The sequence below is a fragment of the Scyliorhinus torazame genome, chromosome 18, assembly GCF_047496885.1.
Source record: "Scyliorhinus torazame isolate Kashiwa2021f chromosome 18, sScyTor2.1, whole genome shotgun sequence".
In the NCBI taxonomy this organism is placed as follows: domain Eukaryota; kingdom Metazoa; phylum Chordata; class Chondrichthyes; order Carcharhiniformes; family Scyliorhinidae; genus Scyliorhinus; species Scyliorhinus torazame.
In genome coordinates, this window is record NC_092724.1 from 102,040,544 (window position 1) to 102,065,572 (window position 25,029).

The 25,029-nt window shown below is 44.8% G+C and overlaps 1 protein-coding gene across 2 annotated transcripts in view; it reads right to left on the minus strand.

The window, feature by feature from the left end:
* gas7b (growth arrest-specific 7b) overlaps positions 1-25,029 on the minus strand; it is a 625,036-nt gene that overhangs the window by 45,783 nt on the left and 554,224 nt on the right. For both annotated transcript variants that reach the window (XM_072483098.1, XM_072483099.1), the window contains exons 9-11: positions 21,381-21,459; positions 15,481-15,609; positions 4,686-4,809 (exon numbers count right to left, since the gene is read on the minus strand). In XM_072483098.1, the coding sequence (XP_072339199.1) occupies positions 4,686-4,809; positions 15,481-15,609; positions 21,381-21,459 (332 nt within the window). The remainder of the gene's footprint in view (positions 1-4,685; positions 4,810-15,480; positions 15,610-21,380; positions 21,460-25,029) is intronic.

The following is a 25,029-nucleotide window of genomic DNA, read 5'->3' on the forward strand; positions in this document are numbered from 1 at the left end:
AGGGGAATAGGTCTAGATAGTGTGTTTTTTCAGATAGTCGGTGCAGACTCGTGGGCCAAATGGCCTCCTTATGCACTGTAGGAATTTTATGTTATAAAGAATCCAAGGATGGATAGATGGAGTTAAGATGGAGATCAGCCATGATGCAATTGAATAGTGGAATATGCTCAAGTAGCTGAATGGCCTCCAGATCCTCTTAAGTAACATTCCTCATTATTATTTCCATTTAAAGATTGCACTTTTCCCGTGGTTAACATTTTGAAAGAACCAAGTTCCTTTTAGTTATTAATGGCTGAGAAATTGGAGATTATGGGTGGGATCTTATGGTCCCACCGACAGCCCACCTCCACTGTGGGTTTCCCGGCGGCGAGGGGTGGGTTCAGCAGGACACCCCGTTGACAACGATGGAACCAGAAGATCCCGCCATTGGCCACTAGTGAGCTGCCCTCCGCCGTGGAGGGTGAGGAAAATCACCCCCTTCTCTCTCAAAATGATCAAAAAGTTTTAATATAAGTTATTATTGTAAATATAGGGGTGGGGGGAGCAAGTTAAGCAGCAGTAAACAAACTGTCAGAAGGATAAATCAAACCACGCATTTTTGTGCTTATTTTTGTCCATGATTTTATCTTTCTCCATATGTTGTTACTTGTACTTTAATGACTGCCTGTCAGGAGATCGGCCCATTAAGGCAGATGCAGGGCTGGTGTTAAATTACAGTCAAACGCATGCGCTGTGTGCAGTGTGTATAATATGTTGGCCAGGAAGCGAGTGGGCATTCTAAACTGCTTTATTTACATTGGCTTAACCAAGCCCAGTTACTGCAGCATTTTGTTCCCAAACAGCAACAGAGGAGGATTTTTTTGCCTTCAATTGTAATTCACAACAGCTGTAAATTTTCACCAAGAGTGGAAACATTGGCCAAGGCAGTCTGCTAAGTATACAGTCATTGGAAATGGAAAGGAAGCAAAATATATGTATATTTTTTTATAAATCAAGACACTGCTTTGTGACTACAGATGTTTAGAATTCCCAGATTCCCACATCCACTCTGAGAAAAGCAAAGCTTTAACCGCAGATAGTCCCCTGTTTTCGGGGAGTATTGTGCATCACTCCCATCGGTTGCTTGGTGATGTGCATAACAGTGACAATGAATTGCAACGCAAAACAGTTTTTCACAAAGACTGTGTGCCAAAAGTTTTAAAGGAGTCTTTTGCTGTGTCGATGTGGTCAAGCAGCCTCTCCACTGAAGGTGCTTCTGGGACTCCATTAGATTGAGCCCTGTTTCCAAAGCAGATTGGGCTTCAGAGTAACCAGAGAAATTCTGAAATAAATTCAACTTCATTCAACAGTAAAAGTAGCATCATCTTGTAACTGTATAGTGCTTGAAGGTAAAAACTCCCAATACATTTATTTCACAGGATCAAACTCAGCCAAAACTCTGATACCAAGCTATATGAGGAGACAAGTCAACCAAAAGCCTGGCCAAGGGTAGTTTTTATGGGGTGTGGTAAACAAAGAAAGATCACGAGGGTTACATTATTTGCACTCAACAGCATTCATTTGCACTTGTTTTGTTACCAATTGTGCTCAAAAACAATCAATGAGCTCTCATTTAACATCAATTGAATTCAAAGGCAATAGTTTAGCTCTCATTTGACATCAATTAGACTCAAAAGCAATTATATAGCCATTATTTCACACCAATTGCACTCAAAACAAATCATTTAACGATCATTTATTATTACACGTACAGTCCCTGACATCAATGTCATCAAATCACATCACTCAAAATATTTACGATTAGCAACATCACTTAAGCATTCCGAGACCAAATTTCAATAGTTTCAAACATCATAAAACTGAGCTAACTTTGGAATCCCCCCCCAAGATTGTAACTGTTCTCGTACTCCCTCCCTATCTCTCTCTTTCTCTCTCTCCCTCCTCCCACCCCCGTATTCTTCTACTACACTCCCTAATTCCAAGGGGCTGGTTTAGCACAGGGCTAAATCGCTGGCTATGAAAGCAGACCAAGGCAGGCCAGCAGCACGGTTCAGTTCCCATACCAGCCTCCCTGAACAGCCGCTGGAATGTGGCGACTAGGGGCTTTTCACAGTAACTTCATTTTAAGCGTACTTGTGACAATAAGCGATTTTCATTTTTTTCATTTCAATTCCTCTCCATCAGCTCCCTTCCCCTCTTTCTCGCATCCTCTTTTTACCCTCTTCCTCTTTCCACCCTCCCTCTCCCTCCCCTTCCCGTCTCCACTCCCCTCTTCTCCACACTCAAAGCTTCGAGCATAGCTTTGAGAGCACTGGGATAGCTTTGAGCACACAACATATCTTTGATTGTGCTGGCTAACTTTTTTTTTTCGGGGCAATTCACCTACCCTGCACATCTTTGGGTTGTGGGGTTGAGACCAACGCAGACACGGGAGAATGTGCAAACTCCACACGGACAGTGACCCGGGTCTTCAGCGCCGTGGGGCAGCAGTGCAAACCACTGCGCCACCTTGCTGGATAGCTTTTGAGATATCGCATGTACGTTTGAGTGCATTTGATCATTTTGAGCACACAATCAAATCTGATGTCAGTACTCATTCTAAATTAGAACTTTTGTTGTCAAATTGTAATTGAGCATATTGCACACACTTGAATGCAAAAATTACCTTATAGTTTTCGGGTAGGGTAGGTAGGAAATTTCAGGACATAAGGCCTAGCGAAATGAAGGCATAGGAGCTAATGTGGAATGCAATAGATATGCAGTTATAGTTGCACCTCGGCAATATTCAAATGTTGCATTTGTGACTTTAGGTTTCTGGCTGAAGTTAGGGGAAAATAATAGTATAAAAGCTGTGTTTCTGAAATGGTAGGGAATCAAGCTCATGCTGCCCACAGTCAGCAGCATTCAGTATTGCCATCAGTGAGCTTTTGTGTTTTCTGCTGGCAACCCCTGTGAAATTAGTTTATGTGCCCTTCTCGTCTTTTATTTTGCTATAGCACTGGATATGTAGTTAAGGCTATTCTCAGAATCCCTAACATGGTGAAGTGGGCTGATGGATTTTGACTGAAGTACATGACTGTAGATGCCATGCTGGGTCAAGTCACCCATCATTTCAAGGAGGCAAGTGCTTTAAAAGACAAAATAATAATGTGGATAGACACGAAACCTCAACTATTTCCATTGTGACAGCTAATAACGACCTGTCAAGTGACAATCTTATCAGAACTTGTGGCCTTATTTCACCATTACTGCTTAAAAGTGCAAGGGAGAGAAATTTTTGTTAAGTATCCTCCACTTGCTAATAGATTGAAAACGCTAAACTTGAAGAGATGTGGAGACCAAGGGCGAAACATCCGAGAACAGTTTCATTCATCACAGTGGCTGACTCAGATCACAGAAATCTCCACATGACATATTTCAATAGGAATGTTTAACTGTGCCAGGATTGTAGCGACTTTTAACTATGACTGGAAGAGATTTGCTGCTGTCTTTATATCTCTGCATTGGGAGGAAATAAAGAATTTGCAATTCCATCTATGCAGCTTGAGGCCCAGTTCAAAGCCGCTTTGTTGTTGACATAAAGTTCACCAAGAACAAAGAAACAATTGGTGTGTGAGAAAGACATTTGGAAGGGATCCGAGGATGGGGGGCTGCAAGAGAGAACATGCCCACCTACTGCAGAGTGTTGCTTTGTTCTAAAGGTATCAAACAGTTACTCAAATAATCCAAATGTCTGCCTTTGGAGCCTGAGAAAAACCTATTTTGGTTGCTAAATTTATTTCCAGAAGTGATTTAATGTACAAAAGATTTGATTATGTAGGAAATCCTGAGCTTATACATCCAAGAGGGCGGGGGCCATGTAGACAGGCTAGTGCCCTTATCTTTCAATGTATTGGCTCACCACTCTTCTTGAATGCAAGTTTTTTTAGAGTACCCAATGATTTTTCTTTCCAATTAAAGGGCAATTTAGCATGGCCAACCCACCTAACCTGCACATCTTTGGGTTGTGGGGGTGAAAACCACGCAGACATGGGGAGAATGTGCAAACTCCAGACGGCCAGGTACCCAGGGCCGGGATTCAAACCCGGATCCTTAGCACCACATGCCACCCTTTGAATACAAGTTGAGAACTGAGAGAATTCTCCACAAGAGTTCAGTCCCATGAAGTATGCAAAATAAGGAGTAAATTCATAGCACCCAAACCTCCAATGGTAGCCACTCTGGGAAGCTTGCTATTCATGATATCAAGGAATGGGCAAAAGAATACAAGATAAACCCAACCCCGCAAATCTACCTTGCAGTCAGACTGATTTTGTTTTAAAAGTATCATTCGCTAAATATACATCGTTTCCTCATGTAAAATGGGAACAATGGGTATTCCATTTTTAAATAACTTCTCTTTAAATAACTGTCTTTGTTTCATGCATTTGTGCAATCAGTATCATCTCTTTCTCTTACCGAGTGCTGAATTCATTTTGCAGGTGTGTCAACCAATTTAAGAATAAGGCGAGGAAATCAATTGATTGAAGATCCATTTTCCCCCCAATCAAAAGCAAAGAATAAGCCAAGGCAAGGGAACTCGGCAATAAAATGAGGATAGGACAACAGAACAAATGTGAGAGGCAGCTTAGACCCACCATAGCACCTCATATACTTAATATCCCAGACACAATGTCCTACCCCACCTGCTTGTGTTGATTTCCGTCTGGCTTTCTTGATGTCTTCCTCTGTTTTGTTAGTGGATTTATTCTCCACTTGTTGAATTTTGAATTCCAGATCTTTCTGCCTCTCTGCCAGAGCTTTTCGAGCCTAGAGAAAGGGTGACATCAGTCATCACAGATCCAAAGAGAAGTCAGCCTTTCCTTCTTGAGATCCATCTAAACAACAATAGCTTACATTTATATAATGCCTGACGCATAACTGAACCCAGCAAAGTGCTTTACAGCATGAGCGGCGGACACTGAAGACAAAGTCAGGCCCAATACACAATTAATAATCAAATAAAAACAGAAAATGCTGGAAAACTCAGTAGGTCTGACGGCATCTGTGGAGAAACAGGGCTAACTTTTTGAGTCTTCTTCAGAGCACAATCAACAGGTGTTTCAAAGGAAGCGCGGAAACAAAGACTGGTAAAGTAGGGAAGAGAGCTCTAGAATGCAGGTGCCCAGTGCCTGAAGCTGCTACTGCAGATAGTGTGATGGGCGAGGAACAATAAAACAATGATAACAGGACTGCAGCCATGCTAAGAGAGCTATTATTACACCATCTAATATTTGAGGCAACTGATGTGGCTTCTGTGATCAGCAAAGGACCAGATATACTGCGTGATCAGCAAAACTTGTGTGGAAAAATTTGGCTCTTCCGTTAACAGAAGATTCAACCCTTTGAAACGGCAGTGGCTATTAAGTGCATTTAAAATGATTGTAGCTAATTACATTAACGAACAAAACAAAATAGTTTGCAGACTTGACTGAAGATTTATTTAAAGGTTGATAGCTGTTATACACATTGAAGCACCAATGCACAGCACCACTAGAATGGGGTCAAAGGTTCAGTGCCTCCCTGTTCCTGAGCTCAGCTGTGCTGCTGTTGAGTGGCCAGGCCATTCTCATGACTTTGTGGAGGCAAATCAAGGTTTAGGAGTGCAGTAATCCAGGAGACACAAAGATAAAGGTTTAACTAAATGTATTTTAAACTCAAAACTAAAGCCACACCCGTGGCACACAACATAAGTGTCCTAGCCCGCGACTAATAGGATCTCCCAGTCCGGATCTGGGACAGTATTTAAAGGAATCGATAAGAGCCTCCGCCCGTTACCATGGGAATTCGTACTTCACGAGCCACATGGGGAGATTGGGGAGTGATCCCACATGGTCCTCCTGAGGGTTATCAGATAGAGGGGGAAATCGCTTTAAACTTGGATCACAACATATTGAAATAACATGAGACACATATTCAAGTGGAAACTTAGTGCTAAAATAACTTTGCTTGTCTGTTATTGTTGCAATGGAGCACAAAGGGACATTTACGAGTGGCCTCTGAGGGCAGCACATAAGAAATGGTGGCCTAAATGTTTAAGTATCAAATCTTTGGACACATAGCTAGTGCAAGGCAAGGTCCCTGCACCCCAATGCTGAGAGCCCACGCACTGCCAAAGTTGGAGCTCAGGCCTCATTTCAATGAACCAGGTACATAACAGCGAATAAGAGATGGGCATGCTGAGCAGCATGGTGCTAAGGTTGGGAATTGGGAAGGGGAAACTGGTTGCAGGACTGTTCCCGGAAAGGTGGGGGGGGGGGTTGGGGAAGAGGAGTCTTCCACATTTGTTTTTAACACAGGAGCACTCCTGTTGACCGTGCCTCCCCATTCATATTATTCATGCCTTCTTGGCAGCATAACCACCTTATCTAATATGGCCAGCAGCACAACTCCAGTCATAATTGTGCTTGCGTTTCCTGTCCGCGATCGCGACAGATTTGGAGGCTGTTTAGCATCTGAAAAGCAGTCAAATCTCTGGGCCTTTTTACTTCAGGGCCTTATATTAAAAAAATGAAAACTCCAAATCCGTCAGTGATCACTGTACAAATGAATTGCACATGCTCTGCATTTGGCAGCTGGTCCAGGATTGTTTGGTTTTAACTCCAGATGCAAGTGAGCCAAGGCAGTGATCCACACACCCACACCATTGAATTTCACATCTGGACATTTTTAGCTGTTAACTAATCACATGTGAGGATTTCCTGTCAAATCATCACTTGGACTGGGGTCTGCATTAATGACCGCAGACCACGGGCAAAATCTTACCCCCACTAGGTCCATTTCTGGGTTGCAACTCTGATGTTGTGATTCCCGGGCCTACCGGTTGCTATTTCCAAGAGCAGAACAAAAAGCAGCTCATCTCTGGGTTAGGAGAGAGTAGAAACAGCATTGAAGGATCTCTACTGAAAGGGACGCTGGCAGCACTCTCAATGGCAGCACTGTGTACAGTTATTCCTCTCACTGAATGAAGAGGAGAGGAAAATGGATGGAAGATGTGGGGAGGCTGAACCTCCCACCCAATACCTGTATGGGCAGCACGGTAGCATTGTGGATAGCACAATTGCTTCACAGCTCCAGGGTCCCAGGTTCGATTCCGGCTTGGGGCACTGTCTGTGCGGAGTCTGCACATCCTCCCCGTGTGTGCGTGGGTTTCCTCCGGGTGTTCCGGTTTCCTCCCACAGTCCAAAGATGTGCAGGTTAGGTGGATTGGCCATGATAAATTGCCCTTAGTGTCCAAAATTGCCCTTAGTGTTGGGTGGGGTTACTGGGTTATGGGGATAGGGTGGAGGTGTTAACCTTGGGTAGGGTGCTCTTTCCAAGAGCTGGTGCAGACTCGATGGGCCGAATGGCCTCCTTCTGCACTGTAAATTCTATCACAGTCACTCCTCTGGAAGTAATGCTGGAAGCAATCACTACAACACAAAAAGCTCACTTTCCAGGGGAGATCAGCCAGCCTAACCAAACAGGCTTAGCTTGAGGTTGAGGAGGAAATGGGCAGACGGATTTTACTGAGGAGATGGATCCAGTGTCGCAAATGACCACCGAGGATCTTGTACAGTAAGTACCCCATGACTCCTAAATCTCTTACCGCCTTAACCATCATCTGGATAGCAGTCATTTTCATCACAATCTTTCCTATCAGATACATTAATTTATCCCCAGGATTCCCCCTCAATATCCATCTTTTTAAAAAAAATTAAGATACCCAATTATTTTTTTTCCAATTAAGGGGCAATTTAGTGTGGCCAATCCACCTAACCTGCACATCTTTAGGTTGTGGGGGTGAGACCCACGCAGAAAAGGGGAGAATGTGCAAACTCCACACAGACAGTGACCCGGTGCCGGGATCGAACCTGGGTCCTCAGCGCTGTAGGCAGCAGTGCTAACCACTGCGCCACCGTGCTGCCCCTCAAATGTCCATCTTAACAGACAGCCTGGCGTCCTCTGATATGTATGAATTGGGAGCAGAAGTACGCCATTCAGACTGCTCTGCCATTTAATAATATCATAGCGGACCTGTTTATGTTGTGAATTCCATATTCCCATCTACCCCCAAAAACCTTTGATTCCTTTGCCGAACAAGAATCTGTCTACTTCAGCCTTAAAAATATTCAATGCCGTCTCAACCAAAGTCACCTCTAGCTATTGCGCCGATGCCATCCTTGTTTATCAGCGCTACCCCTCCACCTAACTCCCTTTCTTCTTAAATGTCAACTATCCCCCAATATTCAGGACCCAATTCTTGTAATCCTGCAGCCATGTCTCTGTAATGGCTATCAGATCATATTTATTTACTTCAATGTGTGCTATCAATTAATTTACTTTGTTATGAATGCTACACCGATTTCGATACAGACCCTTTAGTTTTGTTTTGTTGTCATCTTTGTGACATCTAGTCATGGTTGTTGGTGTCTTCTCCGGTTTTTTTCTCTGTCCCTTCCTACCATTCTCTCACCTTCATTTCCTATTTTACTACTTTGCTCTCCTACCATGACCCTTGATTTGTTGCTTCAACCAAAGTCCGTTCCCTCAACCCTCCTGTTCAGTTTAAAGCCCTCTCTATTTCCATAGTTACATAATTTGGTAGAACATTGGTCCCAGCATTGTTCCGGTGCAGACAATCCCAATGGAACAGATCCCGCTTTTCCCAGTTGTACATGAACCAAAACCCATTCCCCCACATCTGTCTCTTGCGCCTTATCTCTCAACCACTCCTCCACCCCCTCCATACTTACAATATTTTACATCCATCCTTAGCAATCACTTAACTCCTCACAGTCCTCAACCTTGCCTCATTGCACAAGACGACTCAGAACTGCCAGGAAAGAGGAGGATTTACTAACGGGAACTTCAAACCAAACATTACATCATCCTCTGACTGAGTTACTTGATTCATCAGGACCTGAAAATCATTGGGAGGTAAAATAGTTAGTAAATCCTCCTCTTTCGAAAGAAGTTTCCAAAGGAATTTCACTCTCAGTCCAGGAGAGAAATTCACAAGATTCTCTCTTCCAGCTTGCGGGTCAATGATGGCCGCACCCGCGCATGCGCCCTGCTACACCTGAGAAAGATGGCGGCTGTGCAGGCGTCCTGCTGCATATCGCCTCCTAAACAGATGATAGCCGTTAACAGGGGCCAATCAGAGAGAAAAACACCGATGCGGCCGCCCCATTCGGTGCAAATACCGAACTGTATCAAAAGTGCCGGGACCAATTTATCACCCTGAGGAACTTAATGGAATAATGGCGGATTAGACTACCCGGAATGCCAGGCGCGGATGAATACCGGGGTTGTCTCTACTCCCCTTCTTGAACAAGGGGACAGCATTTGCTATTCTCCAGTCTTCTGGCACTATTCCTGTAGGCAAAGATGACTTAAAGATCAAAGCCAAAGGCTCAGCAATCTCGTCCCTAGCTTCCCAGAGAATCCTAGGATAAATCCCATCCGGCCCAGGGGACTTATCTATTTTCACACTTTCCAGAATGGCTAACACCTCCTCCTTATGAACCTCAAGCCCTTCTAGTCTAGTAGCCTGAATCTCAGTATTCTCCTCGACAACATTGTCTTTTTCCTGTGTGAATACTGACGAAAAATATTCATTTAGCACCTCTCCTATCTCCTCGGACTCCAAGCACAACTTCCTACTACTGTCCTTGACTGGCCCTACTCTTACCCTAGTCATTTGTTTATTCCTTATGGATGAAAAGATAGGGGAGGTGACACAGAGACCTGCTAAAACATTAGATATCACACTGCCATTTGGCAGTTAACTGTCACTCATGTTGAATCGATGATGCTTGTACCTAAACTTCATGATCTGTACAAGGCTCAGTTGGATCTCTGTCACCCATGTGCAGCACTAACAAATTATTTCCCGCAGGTGTATTACTGGTCTAGGAGGTGAGAAAGGAGGCAATGGAGTCCGATCACGAGAGAGGCATCACGTCGAGAAAGCATCATACGTTTCATCCGCTCCCTCCACCAGCGCCAAAATGCTCCCCTCAGTGACTCCGATGTCACAGATAGGAAGAGTGGCGCAAGTTGAGAAACACCTCACATGTGAGCAGGTGTGGAGGGCAGAGAGAGCTGAGGAAAGATCCCACCCCAGAGGAGCCCCAGGCTTTGCTGAGCCAGAGGTGGATTCTGAGCCTTGATGGGGGTCATCCTCTATTTGTGAGGTAGCAAAGGGAAATGTTTGGACATCTGTCAGAATGTCCAGAAGCAGTTCGATCCCTAGGTCTGACGATGGAGGAGTCCATCTTTGCTTTTATTCTTACATGGGATCTGGGTGTCGCTGGGAATGCCAGCACATGTTGCCGATTCCAAATGGTCCTTTGAGTGCAATGAAGAGTCAACCATATTGCTGTGGGTCTGAAGTCATACATAGGCCAGTCTGGGTAAGAATGGCAGATTTCCTTCCCCTAAAGACTTTAGTGAACCCAATGGATTTATGTAACAATCAACGATGGTTTCAAGATCACAATTAATGCGATTAACTTTCATTCTAAATGTTTTTTGTTGTTGGATTAATTGGCTGAATTTATTCATTGAATTTAAATTTTGCCCGCTGCCCTGGTGGGATTTGAATCACTGTTCCATAGCATTGGCCTGTGCTTCCAAATTACTCAGCAAGTTACACTACCAATGTGCCTTATCGTTATCATGAGCGCGAAGAGGTCTCAGGCATTTAAACACACAACCACCTCCAACATCAGAGTGTCAGAGGCAGTGGGAGGTCTTCTGAAGTTGCCCTTACTTCGCTGCCCGCAGACAAAGCCACACACATTGCCTACTGCCCCCATGACCAAGTCTTCCCCGTGGAACAGTTTTTGGCAGGGTCCTCAAGCTCCACAACCCAGAGGATATCCATCATGGACATCTTAAGTGTCAGACCAGGGGAGCAAGCAATTATCTGCAGCTCTGCTGAAGAGACAGAGGTAGCACCATATTAGAAACAATGGATGTGGAAAGGGTCCAAGCTGCATTAAGGGGTTTATTATTCCAGTTACTGTCACATGGATGATGTTTATTTTAATGAAGGCAGCACATCACCATTATTGAGATGCCAGGCCACAAGAAAGGTCACCCTCCACAGAGCAGTCATGGTAACAGGACCTCTATTTTGAGAAAATCAATGGTTCGTTCCTTGGTGGCCCTAATGGTAAGACGGCTCCTCTTACACTTGTCCTATGTCTCCGTGGCAGGAAATGCTGGTGTTGGAGGGGTGGAGTGGTGGTTTGTTTTTCCCTGGTGTGAACAATAAGTATTGAATGGGGCATCTGGTATCCCACAGGAGCCAATTTCGGAGGTTGTCTGGTGGAAAAAAGGATTGATGAATCAGAGACTGCTGAAGGTTGAACGCATCATGGCCACTCTATCCAGTGGTCACAAACCAACTGCACATTAAAAAGTGAAATCCCTTCAGATGAATAAAAAAAAGTCTGGCTGCTTCAATGGTGCATTGATCGCCATCTTGGTGCAGTCTACAACATGCTGGACCTTTGGAAATCCTGTGAGCCAGGCGAAGCGGACAGCCTTCTCGGCTTGGCTGGTTACAACTGTCACAAGATTCATCCAGTCAGGTGCCCTTACAGTCAAAGCTTCCACGATGCGGATTGTGAAATGTTGCAGATGTCAACTGTTGTGCCCTGGAATGAACAGGTGACAGAAACTAAGTCCTGTGGTCACCTGGGTCATCACAGGCAATGGGTGGCCACCTTCTCCTATCAACATTGGGTCTTCCTCCAAGCGTGTAGACAGGCCTGCCACTGTCTCCCCCTCAAGAGTCACAACTTTTGGAGACAGTGTCGCTCAGAGAGGTTGAGGAAGCTGATCCTTGGCCCATACTCAGGGTGTCGTCTTCTTCAAGGTGGCCATTCTGCCCAACTGCACGTGACTGGAGAATGATACAGCTGCTGGCCGTCTTGCACTTGCCTCCTCTATCACTGTAGCTGCCGAGCTGCAGGATGCTGTAACTCTGCATCAGTACACCAGCCAGCTGATGAACATGTGGACCTCATAGAACTGTAATGTCACAGGTGATATGGTATCAAGTTCCTCAGACATATCGAAGGGACTTAAACAAATTAGCATGAAGTTGGTGCCCACACACTAAAGCACTTAGCTTAACATGAAGAAGTTGCTGCTGTTAGCACAAATCTTTGCATGTGACTAACCTCAAGCTCGTCTGTTGAAACCTTTACAATGCTGTCAATGGTCGTCTTCAATGCCTCGCAACTGTGCAGTCACCTTCTCCAAGCAACTATGTTTTGAACAAGCATGAGATCTGTTTATTGAGAAGAAACAGCCACTGCATCCTTAAAATGTAGGCAAGTATGAGGTCATCCATTTTTGACCAAAAAATGATTAGCGCTTTCTCAAAACAGTTAGGTCCAAAAAGACTTAGACAAGCAGGTACCTAGATCATTAAAATGTCAAGAACAGGTACAGAAAATGATCATAAAGGTCAGTGAACACTGGATTTATAGCCAGAGGATTAGAGTACAAGAGGTAATCTTTCATCCATACTAAGAGCTGGTTAGACCGCGCCTGGAGTACTGAGAGTGACTCTGGGTCTCACACCTTAGGAAGGATACATTTAAGCAGCATGGTGGAGCAGTGGTTAGCACTGCTGTCTCACGGCACCGAGGTCCCAGGTTCGATCCTGGCTCTGGGTCACTGTCCATGTGGAGTTTGCACATTCTCCCCGTGTTTGTGTGGATTTCGCCCCCACAACCCAAAGATGTGCAGATTAGGTGGATCGGCCAAGCTAAATTGCCCCTTGATTGGGAAAAATGAATTGGCACAAAGAAAGGATATATTTGCCTCGGAGGGAGTGCAGCATCGATTTACCAGCATGACTTCTAGACTTAAATTAAGAAGAGGGGTTACACAAATGAGGGCCCCATTCCCTGGAATTTGGTAGATTAAGGAGCGATCGGATCAAAGATTTCAAGAGATGGAGGGGAACTGATAGGGTGGAGAGACAAAACTACTTCCACTGGTTGGGGATTCAGGTGAGGAGGTACAGCATGAAAATTAGACAAGCATTTCAGGGGCAGTGTTAAGAAACACTTCTAATGTACATAGTGTGGTAGACGTTTGGAACTCTTGTCTACAGATATCAGTTAATGCTTGGTCAATTGCTAATTTTAAATCTGAGATGAGTAGATTTTTATTAACCAAATATACTAAAGGTTGGGTATATTGAACTAGGTCCCGGATCAGTCATGATCTCTTTGAATGACTGAACGGGTTTGAGGGGTTTAAAGGCTTATCCTTGTTCCATATGTATGATTCTACCAGTCCCTGATTTGGCAAATGCACCATCGATTATGGTTTTGAGCCACATGGACCAGTAGAATCCAAGGTAAATCCATCCTGAGTTAATTAACCTCAAATTAAATTTAAGGACACCACAACCCTAAACTATTCAGGGGAAAAAATAAATAAACCAAGAGCAACTCATGGACAATTCAGACTGACAACCTACGGAATAAATCTTGACATTGTGTGATAGTGTGCAAGAGCTGTAAACAGGTTGCATGCTCATTTGCATCTCTCGTGCACTGCCAACTGTCAGCTGATCTACGTAATCGCACAAAGTCAAAATTTACCCAGATGTGAACATACTATGTGGGCAGGCTGATGTAAAGAATGACCATTCACAGAGCTCACATCTGTTGACTGGTGACTTAACATGAGTGAGCACAGCAAGAAGAGAATGGGAGAAAATGAGGGTGGTGTTTGAAAAAGCCTACTTTTATGTGATTCGATGGGTAGCAGTTTTCAAAGCTACTGACCATACCAACCGTACTTGTGTGCCCAATTCTGTTAACTTTTTATTCTGACAGCAAGAAACCTTTGTTTTGTTTAGCCAAACTTCATTGTCATTACTACTCTGACAGGATTAACCCAAGATTCATCCAATAATATTGTAACTGCTAATTTGCCACCTGCATTTTGAAAGAATGTTCTGCATGGTCAACGAGCAGCTTTATCCACAATGGGCATACACTAATCTTCGGTAACATCAAGAATGAGAGAGACAGCTGCTTGCAATGAAATGTAGAACATCTTCCTCTGGTATGTTGAAAAGAAGTTTATCTGATCACTGGACAAGCTCCAGACAATCTCAGTGATTTATCATTAGCTCCTGGGTGAATTGGCATTCCAATGTAGAGACAAAGATTTCCCCACCATTTTTGACATGCTGCTAATGACTATTTATCTGAGCTGCTTTATTTCAATTTTTGGGATGGTTAGATGTGACAAAATTTGACCAGGATTTCAGCAATATTTCATTACATTCCTGCTAACTTATGTTTCATCTTCCAGTTGACAGGCTATGGTGCTTGGTTGAGGTTTGCTTTGTAGTTCATATTTTCTGTTGTGTTATTTGTCCAGTATTTGGGAAGGGTTTGGCATCAAACCTCATGTTGTAGTCAAGAGAGCCCATCTATATTTTAACTACTGATAAATGACTCAAAAATAATGTTAAAGCTGATTAAAATCAATGGGGTGATTTTAACCTGGTACAATAGTGTAGAATGAGTAATGGCATACCAGCAGCCTTCTTTGCACCTTTCCTGAATTTTATTTCCACTGACTATGCACCTTTTGGTGCTGAGAAAGAACAAGGTCTAACAGCCCTGAAATTAGCCATTTCTCAAAAGGAAATCAGTGGGAACCTCCCCAGAAAAATGACTGAAAGTAGTAATCCACTCGAGGGCAGTACTGAGGAGTGCTGCAGTCAGATGTGCCATCTTTCAGAAGAGACGTTACACCAAGACGTCAAACCTGCTCTCGCATGACATAATGGTCATGCTACACACTTTCGCAGAAAAGGAGATTTTTCCTGGTATCCTGTACTATATTTATCGCTCAAGTAAACCCCAAAACCTGGTCATTATCACATTTTGTTTGCAGGCTCCCTATTGTACGCAAATTGGTTGCTGGGTGGGCGGCACGGTGGCGCGGTGGTTAGCACTGCTGCCGAAGGCGCTGCGGATATGGGTTCAATCCCGGCCCCGCATCACTATCTGTGTGGAGTTTGCACATTCTCCCCGCGTCTGCGTGGGTTTCACCCCCACAACCCAAAGATGTGCAGGTTAGGTGGATTTGCCACACTAAATTGCCCATTTATTGGAAATAAAAAATAATTGGGTAAATTTATAGAAAAAATAATTGGTTGCTAGGTTTCCCACATTACAACGAGGAAGGTGAAGCGATTTCATTGCTCTGAACACTTCCTGTAGGGAGATTCTATTCATCTCTCATGGAGTTACAAGAGGTTGGTCAAGCTCTCAAGGTATTTCAAGGAATAATGAAATTACAGAAAATAAAAGAGGAGAAATACTCTCCATTACATAATTTTTACGTCAAGAATGAAATATTTTTGGAAACGGTAAGGTTTCTTCTTTCTTCCCAAGTATCTCATACCTTCTCCACGGCAACATAGCGAGCACTTAGTTGTTTACGGAGGTCAGATATATGATGGTCAAACTTCTTCATATCCTTCTTGAGGTTTTCTCGAAATGATAACAGTGGCTTCTCCACTTCGCTCTGCAGCTAAGAAAAGAGAACAAAAATAATATCTCATCGAGTCGGGAGTTCTTCTGGTAATTTCTGAGGGTGCTCTCCAAATGTTTACGGTCTGACAATAAAATATGTCTACTCCTTTTGTGACCATTTCACGGCGCAAAGGATGTTCTTTAATAAATCTACATTTTACAAGATAATGAACATCAGCAACTTTCAAATATAGATACACAGTGCGCAATTCTCCCAGCCCCGCTCCGGGCCGGAGAATCGCCGCAACCACACCACGCCGTCCTGCCGCCGGCACGCGATTCTCCGAAGTGCGGAGAATCGGCGCCATTTGCGCCGGCACGTTTGGTGCAGCTCCGGTCGCGGGTCATTATACGAGTACGAGGCCAGGCCGCCGATTCTCCAGCCCGGTAGGGCCGAGCGGCCGTACGGAAAAAGCAGAGTCCTGCTGGCGCCGTCCACACCTGGTCGCTGTCAGTGGGAACTCTGCGCAAAGGGTTGGGGGGGGGGCTCCATCCCCAGGGAGGTCCTCCGATGGGGTCTGGCCCGCGATTGGGGTCCACCGATCGGCGGGCCAGCCTCTCTCCCCTGGGCCTACATTGTTGCGCGTCTGGCCCCAGTACCCCCGCGCCATGTTGCGTCGGGGCCGGCGCCAGGAAGTGAGGCTGGAGCGGCATGAACCGCTCCAGCGCCGTGCTGGCCCCCTATGGGGGCCAGAATTGCTAGTTCCCGCGCCCGGTTCATGCCGTCGTGAAATGCGATGGCGTTCGCGACGGCACAGACACTCTGTTCCGCGATCGGAGAATCGCACCCAGGGACTATGAATTAGGATTTCCTGTATTTGAAGTAAATGGAGGAATTGTGCTGTTGCAAAGACGTTGGCATGGTTTTTCAGTTGTGTTTATCAACTCCAGAGCTTCTTCACTGGTGGCTGAGTTGGCAGCTATATGTGGAGGTCAGAGATAGAAATCTACCTCTGGACTTCTCCAAATTATCTGATTTCTGCTGGGGTGGTAATGAGGATGCTTGCAGTTGGCATCAGACCTTCCAGGCTTGTGAGTTGGAGTGGAAGAATGAGCCAGCATTCCCACTCCTGATCACTGCCCAATAATTACTCTTGGAAAGTTTTGTTTTGCTCTTGTCATAGCATAAGCTGCTTCCTTGATGTGCACTTTGACAAAGGAAGGTTCAGACTTGGAGATAGCTTTAACACGTTTATTAAACTATTAACAATTCTCCTACTTGGATTCAATGCTAATGTTAATCCTTCTATAGCTACTCAGACTGACTAACCAGTCTGCGACACTCCACGTGGTGGGAGTGATGTTCAATCAACCCTGTGTCTGTACTCACTGAGAGTCTCCACTGGAAAGAGACTGAGCATGTGTGATGTGTCCTTTTATGTGGGTTGGTGTAATGCCCTCCTGTGGTGGTGTCCCTCTATGTGTATCGTAAATGCCCATTGGTCGTGTCCTATCTTACTGACCTATTGGTTGACTGTCTGTGTGTCATGTCTCTGGTGTTCCCTCTAGTGTCTAGCTAGGTGTAGTGTATGGACATTAACCCTTTGTGTACTTAGTGATGTATATCACCACATCCCCCCTTTTTTCGTGTTACATATTTTCTGTCCAGTGTTAAAAAAAATTGAACAAACTAGGTAGATGAGTGTTACTCTGTACAAGCTATGATAACAGTGATCATTAAACAATAAGTCCAAATCATATGCATGAGTCCAAATTTCATTAATTATCATGGTTGAGCGGCTTTCTTGTTTGGTTGGTGAGTTGGTGATGTTGATGGTGGCATTGCATTGTAAACGCCATCAGTGTCCCTGTGCTGAAGGAACCAAGTGGTCAAATCACTTCGTTGTCGGATTTGGACTCTTTTGTTTTTCTTTCGATGCTTGTGGTGGTAATTCTTGATGGCATCTGTCCTGAAAGCCAGGTTTCCTGTTGGTAGTGCAGCAAACGTAAATTGGTAAGATGCATCATCCTGCCATGGTATGTCATTGTACTGACCTGAGCAGTAACAGTGTCCCTCATTTGCAGAGTTGTACCAAGTTGTACCAGTCGTAGTTCCATTGTTGTCGTCTTTGTCGTGCTTGTAGTTGACGTTATTGCCTTTGGCACGCTTCCTGTTATTGTTTTTGATGTTGTTTGGGGTGGTTGGTTTTGTTGTCGTGTTTGCTGCGCTCAATGACCACACTCTGTGGATAATACGAGTCCTTCACACAGTTACTCGTGATAGCATGCTTTGTGACATCTGCTGTCTCCTTGAGCGTGCCGTCACTGAGTTTGCGGCACTCCCCATCTGGAGTCATGTCCGGCTTACTTGAATCAGCTTTGGCTTGTCGATGCTCCCCGTCTGGAGTCTGGTCTGGTTCACCTGAGTCTATTTTGGCTTGTCAATGCTCCCCATCTGGAGCCCTTTCTGGGTCACCTGAATCAGCTTTGGTTTCTTGATGCTCCCCGTCCGGAGACACTGCAGGTTCACTTGAGTCAGCTGAGATTTCTTGATGCTCCCCATCCGGAGTCATTTCAGGTTCACTTGCATCTTCTGAGGTTTCTTGATGCTCCACGTCCGGAGTCAAAACATTCAGGAATGCATTTGCTTGCGGAGATGCTCGAGCGAGTGAGGTTTGAAGTAATATGGTGTCACCGGAGTCACCAGTAGTCTCACTGTGATTGTCGAGTGCCTCTGTACATTCTAGCTGAGGTCTGTCACGTTGCACATCTGGTATGGGAAGTGCGATGCCGTCGTCACTTGTCTCACATACAGTGGGTAGAGCCGTCAGTGTCTTCTTGTAGGGGCTGTTTAGCACAGGGCTACTTCGCTGGCTTTGAAAGCAGACCGAGGCAGGCCAGCAGCATGGTTCGATTCCTGAATCAGCCTCCCCAAACAGGCGCCAGAATGTGGCGACTAGGGGCTTTTCACAGTAACTTCATTTGAAGCGTACTTGTGACAATAAGCGATTTTCATTTCATTTCATTGTCCTTCACTTGAGCTGGGTAGACTGTCAGTCTTCTTCTGGTTCACTGGAGCGCAGTAGACTGTCATAGTCTGCCTGCTGTACACTTGAGTGTGGCAGACTGTCATAGTCTTTCTGTTGTTCACTTGAGCGTGGCAGGCTTGCATTGTCTGCCGCTGGTTGCTCAGAGGTTGCTAGACCCTCATGGTCTTGTTCACGCAAGGACTGCGCTTTGGAGTCTTGCATTGTTTCTATCATGGAGGCTGTCCACGAGCTCGCTGTGGATGCTTGTGTCACTCCCTCTCTGGAGTCTTGCAGCGTTCCTTGTGTGGAATCGTGCATTGGTCTCTCTGTGGAAACTGTCATCACTTCTTGTTCATGCAAGGACTGCGCTCTGGGGTCTTGTGTTGCTTCTATCATGGAGTCTGTCCACGAGCTCTCTGTGGAGGCTTGTGTCACTCGAGGCACTTCTTGTTCATGCAAGGACTGCGCTGTGGAGTCTTGCGTTGCTTCTATCGTGGAGTCTGTCCACGAGCTCGCTGTGGAGTCTTTCATCGCTTTCTGTGTGGAGTCTGGGACCCTTTGTGGTGCGTGGACCACTCTCTGTGTGGCAGCAGGCTGCTCTCTGTGGGCTTGTATCGCTCCCTGTCTCTTGGTGTCAGGCCGCAGCATAATCCTGCACTCACGAGTCGGGATGTCGTATGTGCTGGGCTGAAGATCCTCAAATCCGAAGAATTCGTCGTCGGGGTTGTCAATGTGCAACACGCCTAGTTGCGGATCGGATTTGGTACTGGGGTAGCCTCCCAAGGTTAAAACTTTGTCTTAGTCGTTGTCTTCCAAGACCATATCATCACGTTTTGTGACGGAGCTGGCATTGGGCTCGCGATGTCCAAAGAAGAATTCAAGGTCTGAGTCATAGTCTTCAAGGACTGTATCATCTCTTTGGGTGGTGCTAACTGCTTGTTGCAGGGTTCTGCGGAGGTTACTTTCAGCTACGGGTCGAATTTCAGGCATTGTGCTGTCGTTCCAGGTGAAAGAATCGGATTTTACGGCTTAAATTTTATTTTCTCGTAGTTTGGGACATTTCCCCTTTAAGTGGGCATGGTCCGGGGCCTCTGACGCCATGACGCTTGTGACGTAGAGCGTAGGAAGCGATTGCGCATGCGCAGATCGCTGTTCCTTTACTTGGGGCCTTTTTTGCAATTGCGCATACGCGGTTTCTCGCGCATGCGCAAACAGACCTTCCCGTTTGTGCGCTCTTTGCGCAACTGCGCATGTGCAGCACCTTTTCCAAGATGGCTGCAATTCAAAACTGCCATTCATTGCTGCAAGCCTACTTCGCGGTGAGTTTTGACGTCTCTTTTACCTTTTCGTCTCGCAGAATTCTTGGAATCTTTCCAGGACTGCCTGGAATTCGCTGTTGTTTTGCCCCTTTGAGTATTTGAAGGTCTGGAAGATTTCAGCTGCTTCTGGACCCGCGATGGTAAGTAGAAGCTTTATTTTCTCTGCATCCGCATCACCATCTATGTCGGACGCTACCAGGTAGATCTCGAATCTCTACCGGAACCAACACCAGTTTTCATTGAGATTGCCTTGGTACTGGAGCTGCTGTGGAATCGGAACCCCGAACATCATCTTGCCTGGCTTTTGTTGCTGGTTGTCACTGTTCGCTGAGTTGAAACTATATGGATTTAACACTCCTGGAACCATGTTTTGTTTTGCTCTTGTCATAGCATAAGCTGCTTCCTTGATGTGCACTTTGACAAAGGAAGGTTCAGACTTGGAGATAGCTTTAACACGTTTATTAAACTATTAACAATTCTCCTACTTGGATTTGACGCTAATGTTAATCCTTCTACAGCTACTCAGACTGACTAACCAGTCTGCTACACTCCACGTGGTGGGAGTGATGTTCAATCAACCCTGTGCCTGTACTCACTGAGAGTCTCCACTGGAAAGAGACTGAGCATGTGTGATGTGTCCTTTTATACGGGTTGGTGTAATGCCCTCCTGTGGTGGTGTCACCTCTGTGTGTATCGTGAATGCCCATTGGTCGTGTCCTATCTTACTGACCTATTGGTTGACTGTCTGTGTGTCATGTCTCTGGTGTTCCCTTTAGTGTCTAGCTAGGTGTAGTGTATGTACATTAACCCTTTGTGTACTTACAGTGATGTATATCACCACAGAAAGCACCTATTTTATCAGCTGTGATTACATCCCCCACCACGGCCCAATAATCAAGCTCTCCCCTGCCTGGACCTGAACGGTCACTTAGATCATTGAAGACACAATGAAATTGTATGCCAAGTATGGAATGACAGTGGGGTTGATAAGTTTATCTTGAGTTAATTGATAGAAGAAAATGGGCAGTCCTAATACAAACACATATATGTAACACGCACACACAAGTACACACATCTGCCCAGTTGAAAACCTTCCAAATATTCATGTCTCTAAATCTTTACCTGATCACGTTCCTTAGTACAATAGCACAAACATAGTAATTATAGAAAAGTTTGCAGGCTATGCTTTTTGTATGTTATTAACAAGCTGTAATCTTGGCTTGCAGGTCACTTCCCACATTGACTGGCAATCCCTAGCTCAGCAGAGTGTTTTGTATATTATATAGAGAGTACAAAGTAAGGGAACATTTGCTGAACTGTTGAGACAGGGGAGCAGGAGAGGAAAACTGCAGCCCCAGGAATCATTGTCCTCACAGACCCATTTAACAGGCTAACAGATTTAGCCCACTTGTGCAACTGAGTTGGGTTTGAATTTATCTTTTTGCCGCAGAAGTGGGTCAATCGGTAAAGTGATTTATTACCTTTGACGAAAACTTCAGATGAACATCGGCCTCGTCTGCCAGGCTTTTCTTCACCTGTGTCCAAGACTCTCCCAGGGTGCTGCCAGGGACAGGCAAAATAAAGAAAATAAGGATTTTTAGGAATTGGAACGGCCATAGGCCCAACAACAAGGCAGCCATCTTGATATTGTTTCCAATTACCCCCTTCACTGTATTCTGCAAACTGTGCTGTATTTTAAACCATTGTATTTCTCTTGGGCATGGATCTCTCCACTCACTGCATATAACAACATTATAAACACACTGAACTAAAACCTGCTGATAAATTTGTTTCATAGCTACCAAGTCAATTTTTCATCTCCATAATGTCTGATCCAATAATTTCCTTGGTAAATTGTTCTACATGTCTATTACCATTAGTACAAATCTCCTGCCCATCTACCATTCTTAAAAATACAAATTCGAGCGAGCATTGTATTGATATGATGTTTTAACATGCATATATCACCTCTTCTTTGCATTCTCTCAGAATAATACGCATGTTGAAACAGCATTTCTTTTATCCAGTACATACAGGAAGTGTTGATCACAATTTCTAACTTTTGAACACATATCTCCAATATTTAAACCCTCCCCCATAATGAGTAACTTTCTTATTTCCCTTTACAGGAGTCCTCAAAGTCACTCTTTTTTCAAAAAAAAATGGCTCAGCTTGCTTAACCTATACCTAAAAGTTAAATCCTGGATGGTCAATCGGCACTGACATTCAAGGGAAATCAAATTATCTCTAAAATTAAGTGCCCGACACTTAGATGGACTCTTTGTTAAACTCTTGACAGGTTTAACAGCAGTGAGAGGTCAAGCCACTTTGCATTGACATTAAAATTGGGTGCCAAGGCTGGAACAGTCTCTTACGTGAAACAGTGTTACCATCTCCTCCAATGTCAAACCACACCTAACGCTGCATACATATTGAAACTGCATTGCCCTTTATTGAATTGAGCGCTCATTCATTGGAGGAAAACTGGGATACAAAAAATGTTCTTTTATTTCACACCAAGGTAAATATGAATTGGATACACACCCAAGGCTTCCTCTGTAAATTGCTGGTAATCCATCAGCCCCTGTGGATCTCCATGTCTCGTTTCTCCTTTTCGCCCCTTCATAAAAGTCATATTTCTGATGCAAGTTTTCGATCACCCCTTCCAAATCTATCCTCCTCTGATTCAACATCCAAGTTCCTTACACCTATGAAGGACCTGGAGATGTTTTTCTACATGAAAAGCATTTTATAAATGCAAGTTGTTTGTTTTTGCAGTTCCAGCATAGGACAGTTAGCTGGCTCTGTACGATGTAACCAAGCAGGAGGCATTTTGATTGAGGGTTGCAGTGAAACATGAAACATGTGCCTGACATCCCTCACGTCGACAGGATTTATATCTGGCACCAAGCAACCCTTACAGCCACATGTAATCTTCTTTAATGATAGGTCTGCCTAGCAGTGGCAAAATATTTCATGCTGTTAATATATAGATAAAGAGCCACTTTAGAAATGATAAATTCCTATTTTAAAATAAGCTATGCATTGATGAATGACAGAAATATTGCTTTATACTGATTAATGGTAGGTGTCATTCTGATTAAATTCTGCTAAAATTCTCAACAGCCAGCCTGTTTTGACATCAGCCATAATCCATTTAGCACATTCCTACATCTTTGCCATGTTACGATTAATTGTAATGAATGAAATCGGGAGATTAGCCCTTTCCTGACGAGTGTGCCTTTCGAATGAGTATCCACAATGAGGAAAGGTCCTGTGCCAGGAGTATGTAAACAGAAAGGGTAAGTTTTGTCAGGCTACATTCCCACTGGGAAGCATGACTTGGCAGGAACCTAAATCAGAAAGTTAGGCTTGGAGGTCTGCATGGCTAATTTATAGTCATCCCAATTTTCCGATGATTAAAACGAATGACCAGAAATTGAGCATATCTTGAATCAAATGCACTGACCTGTCCCACCCCCATGAATGAATACTTGGCACTGGGAGCAGTTGGTTCTCTGTTCTCTGCTCCTGTCAAGTAACAGCCCATTCGAAGAGTGGAGTCCTGCAACCTTGTCTCTCAAATTCATTTATTACTTTACATTTTCCCAGGACCACAACACTCAGACATTCTTTTTTTTCCCCTGCAATCTTCACTCTTTAAAAGCCTGGATCATCTAACCATAACTTCCTGCTCGCTCTCACCATCTCTCCTACTCACGGTTACTGTACAACACATTACAGGCCCTTCAGCCCACGATGTTGTGCTGACCACTTATCCTAATCTAAGATCAACCTAACCTACACCCCTTCAATTTACTGCTGTTCATGTGCCTGTCCAAGAGTCGCTTAAATGTCCCTGTTGACTCTGACTCCACCACCTCCGCTGGCAGTGCATTCCACGCAACCACCACTTTCTTTGTAAAGAGAATCAATTGGTGTGTGTAAAGAACTGACCTCTGACAGCTCCCCTATACCTTTCTCCAATCCCCTTAAAATTATGTCCACTCCTGACAGTCATTTCCACCCTGGGGAAAAGTCTCTGGCTATCCACTCTATCCATGCCCCTCATCACCTTCTACACCTCTATCAAGTTACCTCTCTTCCTTCTTCTCTCCAGTGAGAAAAGTCCTAGCTCCCTCACTAATACTATTAACCTTAACATATCACAGCATGAAGAAAATGTCCCAATATAAAATTAAATTTCTAAAGAAAAGCTGATCGTATTTTCAAGATTTTTAAAAATCTATTTCTGGGATATTGGTTAAAATCCAGCCAATACAGGTGCGATGAAATGTTTCTCCCTGGCTGGTTTTAAAAGGTTCATATAGTTAAAATGAGTTTGCCGAGTCTCAACCTAGGTCAGAACTGACATGTGCCCACATTGACCATAATGTAACAACAACTGAACCTACATTGGCAATCTTAGTCAAACTAAAAATTAAGAATGGTTGGTTTAAGAATTGGAAACAGACCCGAGTGAGGTCTAAGAGTTTAGACACAGTATTGGACCACACACAGCAGAAACAAACTTTCCTTTGCCATAGGCAACTTGTCAGAAAATCATGGCTGCATTGCATGCAAATTAAAACAAAGGGCAAAACAGTGACAGGTTTATGATCGAACAGCCATTACAGACAAGGGCTTAGCATTTTGGAAAGTTCCATATTACATCCTTAATGGCTGATATTTCTGGAAATAAGGGACGGGATTCTCCAGGTGCCGAGGCCGAAATCGCGTTCGACGATCGGTCTAAGAATACCCGATTCCGACCAAATCGGGGGCGGTGCTGCTTTTGCGATGCTCCGCCCCCTCCAATGAATAATGTCCCCCCCCCCCGCCACGTATCGACGGCCTCAGGATATTGCCTGAGGACCCCACCCCCCCACCCCCCCCCAATACTCCGCCCACGACCGGCCGAGTTCCGAACGGCATGGGACACATGTGGTCTCACCCGTCGGGAACTCGGTGTGGAGGCTGCGGACTCAGTCCAGCGCCGCCATAGACGGGAGAGGGCCGGTCCGCGGGCGGGGGGGGGGGGGGGGACATTATTCAGGGCTGGGGTCATTGCGGCGATGTGGTTGGGGGCGCACGCACCGGCCGATGGGGGGGGGGGGGGGGCACTATTTC